The following is a 3,346-nucleotide window of genomic DNA, read 5'->3' as shown; positions in this document are numbered from 1 at the left end:
AAGACAGAGCTGGCGGCAGTCACAGTCCAGGTGGCAATGGGACTCTCTCTCACAAGGCCCCTGGCCACGGCCTCTTCAGCCTCATCGGCTTTGACTCCCCAAGCGTGCTTTTGCTCTAGAGGACAGGTGTGGCAGCAACTCCCAGGGCCAACTGAGCAGTGCCTTCTCCATGTTCTGCACGCTGAGGTCTGTGTCAGCTCCTCCCTGAGGAGTAGATTCTGCACACAGACCCCAGAGAACACAAAAAGGAATGGCAGGATTCGCTCTTGCGTGCTCCCCGATCTGTGTAGCCAACCTGGTCATCACTGGCTGCAGTGCTGAGGAGACTGTTGGGACGACACTGCTGCTGCTGCTGTCAATGGCAGAGTGCGGCTGCACAGCGCTTTCCCTTCCCTCTCTGTATCCCGCACTCTCCCCTCTTTTCCCCTGTACTATCAGGTGGTTCTCTGCTGCCAGCTGCCAGTCCCACAAGCACAGCTCTGTGCTTGAGCCCCACTAAAAATGGCCATAGGCCAGCACTCTTGCCAGGCACTGGCGCAGATCGAGGTAGGCCTCCATTGCCTGGGAATGGGCGGCCGGATCCTGCGCCAGGTAGCGGAGGAGGTTGTGTGGCTCAGCCATTCGTACGTCTGGGGGCAGACTGATCTCCTCTGGAAGCCTCTGGTTGCCCACAATAAAATGCAAAAGGTGTTTCTCTTCCAGGGATAAGCGCAGCTGCTCCAGGATATCCGAGAGCTGAAGCACAAAATATCTCCTGTGCCACTGTGTCAGCGGTACGGTGTTCAGCAGGCGCATGACAATGGTCTTCACGCAATAGATGGAGAAGTCCTTGCGCGGAAGAACACCGGCCAAGAGCTGCAGGCATTTGAGGTGTGAGCTGTCCTGGGGGGCCTGCCTGGCCATGTGCCTGAAGAACTTTGTCTCTGCCACGGTGTAGGTCTCAGGCCACATTGTGCTTGGGGTGTGGGCCCCCTGAGGCCGGCTGCTGACAAAGATGTCTGAGGTGCCTTTCCGCACCCCGAACAGCACCTTCACCCGGAAGCTTCCTTGGTCGTTGGTCAGCCTGAGTTTGCAGGAGCGTTTGGAGGGCAGCAGCACTAAATGCCAGCTGTGTGACTTGGGCAAACGCCACCACTTTGCTCTCACCAGTTGGCACAACCAGCGGGCAGTTTTTCGCACGTCGAGGTAGGCGCCGGTGCACAGGGTGTCTAGGAGGTTGGGCTGCCGACTCCTCCTCCTAACCTCCTCGGGGTGGTGCAGGAAGCACAGCAGGTTCGCACCCTGCTGCTCCCTCGGGCAGCTGCACTCCAGCTGCACACGGACACGGAAGTTCCTGCCGGGCCTCTGCTCCTCAGTGTCACGCTCCAGGTGGAAGGTGTGCCCTTGGGGAGGAGTCATGGGCATGAGCACGCGGTACACAACTTCCTCCTCACGGGCTGTCCAACCTTCAAAGGCACTGCCAAAACCAATGGCTCGTTGCAGCACCGGCAAGAAAGTGCCATTCAAAGCACGCCTGAGGACAGTTATGAAGTTGTCCATCAGGGCCATTGTCCTCCTGCAGCCTGTCTGCAGGTCCTGTACAGGCCACTGTATACGCTCCTCTAGAAGCCATCTCAGATCATATTCCCATGTCTGGTCCCTTTCCTCTTCGTCTTCCTCTTCCTCCTTCTCCTTTTCCTCCTCCTCCTCCTCCTCCTCCTCCACACTGATCTGTGCCTGACGGCTTCTTTTCCTCCAGAAAAACCATAGGGCCGAGAGAAGGAGCAGGAGCCCAGCAATGGCCCAGATCTGCCAGTGCTGCAAGGCAGACCAGAGCAGCTCTCGCCAGGCCCCTCTACTCTGCTTCAGGGTGAGCTGCTCCACTTCCCACTCCAGAAGAATCCTCTCCACTTCCTGGCTCATCGCACGCGCCTCCATGCGCAGACGCATTGCCTCGTCCAAACCATCACCCACGGGCTGCAGGTAGTGGACTAGGCTTTGCAAGAGCAAGAACCAGAATGCCAAGGAACCCATGGTCTGCGGGCGAATGGAGAGAAGGCCTTGAGTGGGGCGGGGAGGGAGGCAGCCGGCAGTGGGGGCAGCAGGGACGGGAATGACAGGGGCCTGGGGCCAGGAAGGACAGGGCCCCAGACAGCTGGCAGCAGCAAGGCCTGTCCCGCTGCCCCAGCAGCAGCAGCAGCAGCAGCAGCAGCAGCAGCAGCAGCAGCAGCAGCAGCACCGTGCCCTGGCCAAGGCTCTCCCGTGAGGGGCTGTCCCTGCCCTGTGCAGCCGGAGAACCCTCCCTCGGGTGCAGCGTTTCTGCCCCAGCCCTTGTCCCCAGCCCAGCCTCCCCGCCACGTGTGCACTCACCGCTTGCCCAAGCAATACAGGGCCAGCGTTACCTGCTGGGGCCTTTGGTAGCTGCCCCCATTGTGACACATTGCCCGTGATGTCACAGGAGCCACAGCTCATCACAGCCAGGCCAGCCCCACCCTTTGTGCCCAGCCAAGCTCAGCCACTCCGAGTGGCCCTGTTGAACTGCTTAAGGCTGCTTTTGAGCGAATCTTCTTCTAAGAACTTCCCTTGGTCTTTCTTTTGTCTTTCTTATCAGCTGCCCTCCATTGCCAGTCTCATAGATACCCATGTTGGAAGGCACCCTCGAGGATCATTGAGTCTGAGCCTTGACTCCACACTGGTTGAGCCACACTTAAATCTCTGAGTTGTTGAGGTCAAAAAAGACCCTGAAGATCTCACAGTCCAGCTGCAAACTTAACACTGCCTACTCCACCAATCAGCCAGCTCCCCAAATGCCACATCCCACAACGTTTAAACCTTTCTGAGGTGCTGACTCAGCCATTTCTCTGGGCAGCCTCTTTGCAAGCTTGAGATCCTCTTTATTGAAGGAATATTTCCTACAGATCCAATCTAAAGCTCCCGCGGTGCAACTTGAGGTCATTTCCTCTGCTCGCATTGCTTGTTCCCTGGGCTAATAGAATGACCCCCACCTAGCTACAACCTCCCTTCAGGGACCACCTGCACTGTGTCAGGAGCTTGGGCTGTGAAAGCAGCTCGTCGCAGAAGAGAGAAAGGTGATGCTTTTGCACTGGCGTTCCCGTGATCCAGTGGGACCAAACGGGTTGTCGCTGGGCAGGAGAGTTTCAGGCTGCCAGGAAGCATTTCCATGTGAGGAGAACCTTTCTGCCAAATACAGCAACCAAGGGAATCCACGCCCTTCCAAGCAGAAGGAAAAAATCGGAATTTTCCTTGTAGAAAATGGAAAGGTTTGGAGTGCAAGTCAGTGCTGGAATGCGCCCGCATGTCCGTGTGGATTTTGCTAACCTGCAAGGCCAGACTGGGAAGATGGGAT

The 3,346-nt window shown here is 57.5% G+C and overlaps 1 protein-coding gene across 1 annotated transcript; it reads right to left on the bottom strand.

Annotated features, from left to right (window-relative positions):
• Window positions 1-483: 483 nt before the first annotated feature.
• Window positions 484-2,016, bottom strand: LOC116445938 (inositol 1,4,5-trisphosphate receptor-interacting protein-like 1). The gene has a single exon (XM_032113120.1). The coding sequence runs from the start codon at window positions 2,011-2,013 to the stop codon at window positions 496-498; it is 1,518 nt and encodes a 505-aa protein (XP_031969011.1). The 5' UTR covers window positions 2,014-2,016; the 3' UTR covers window positions 484-495.
• Window positions 2,017-3,346: the final 1,330 nt, after the last annotated feature.

This window comes from Corvus moneduloides, chromosome 6 (genome assembly GCF_009650955.1).
Source record: "Corvus moneduloides isolate bCorMon1 chromosome 6, bCorMon1.pri, whole genome shotgun sequence".
In the NCBI taxonomy this organism is placed as follows: domain Eukaryota; kingdom Metazoa; phylum Chordata; class Aves; order Passeriformes; family Corvidae; genus Corvus; species Corvus moneduloides.
The sequence above is the reverse complement of the archived record's forward strand: the minus strand, read 5'-3'. Positions and strand labels throughout refer to the sequence as shown.

Bases quoted from the DNA above. Each gene is read 5' to 3' on its own strand.
- LOC116445938 (XM_032113120.1), bottom strand. From the start codon at position 2,013: ATGGGTTCCTTGGCATTCTGGTTCTTGCTCTTGCAAAGCCTAGTCCAC.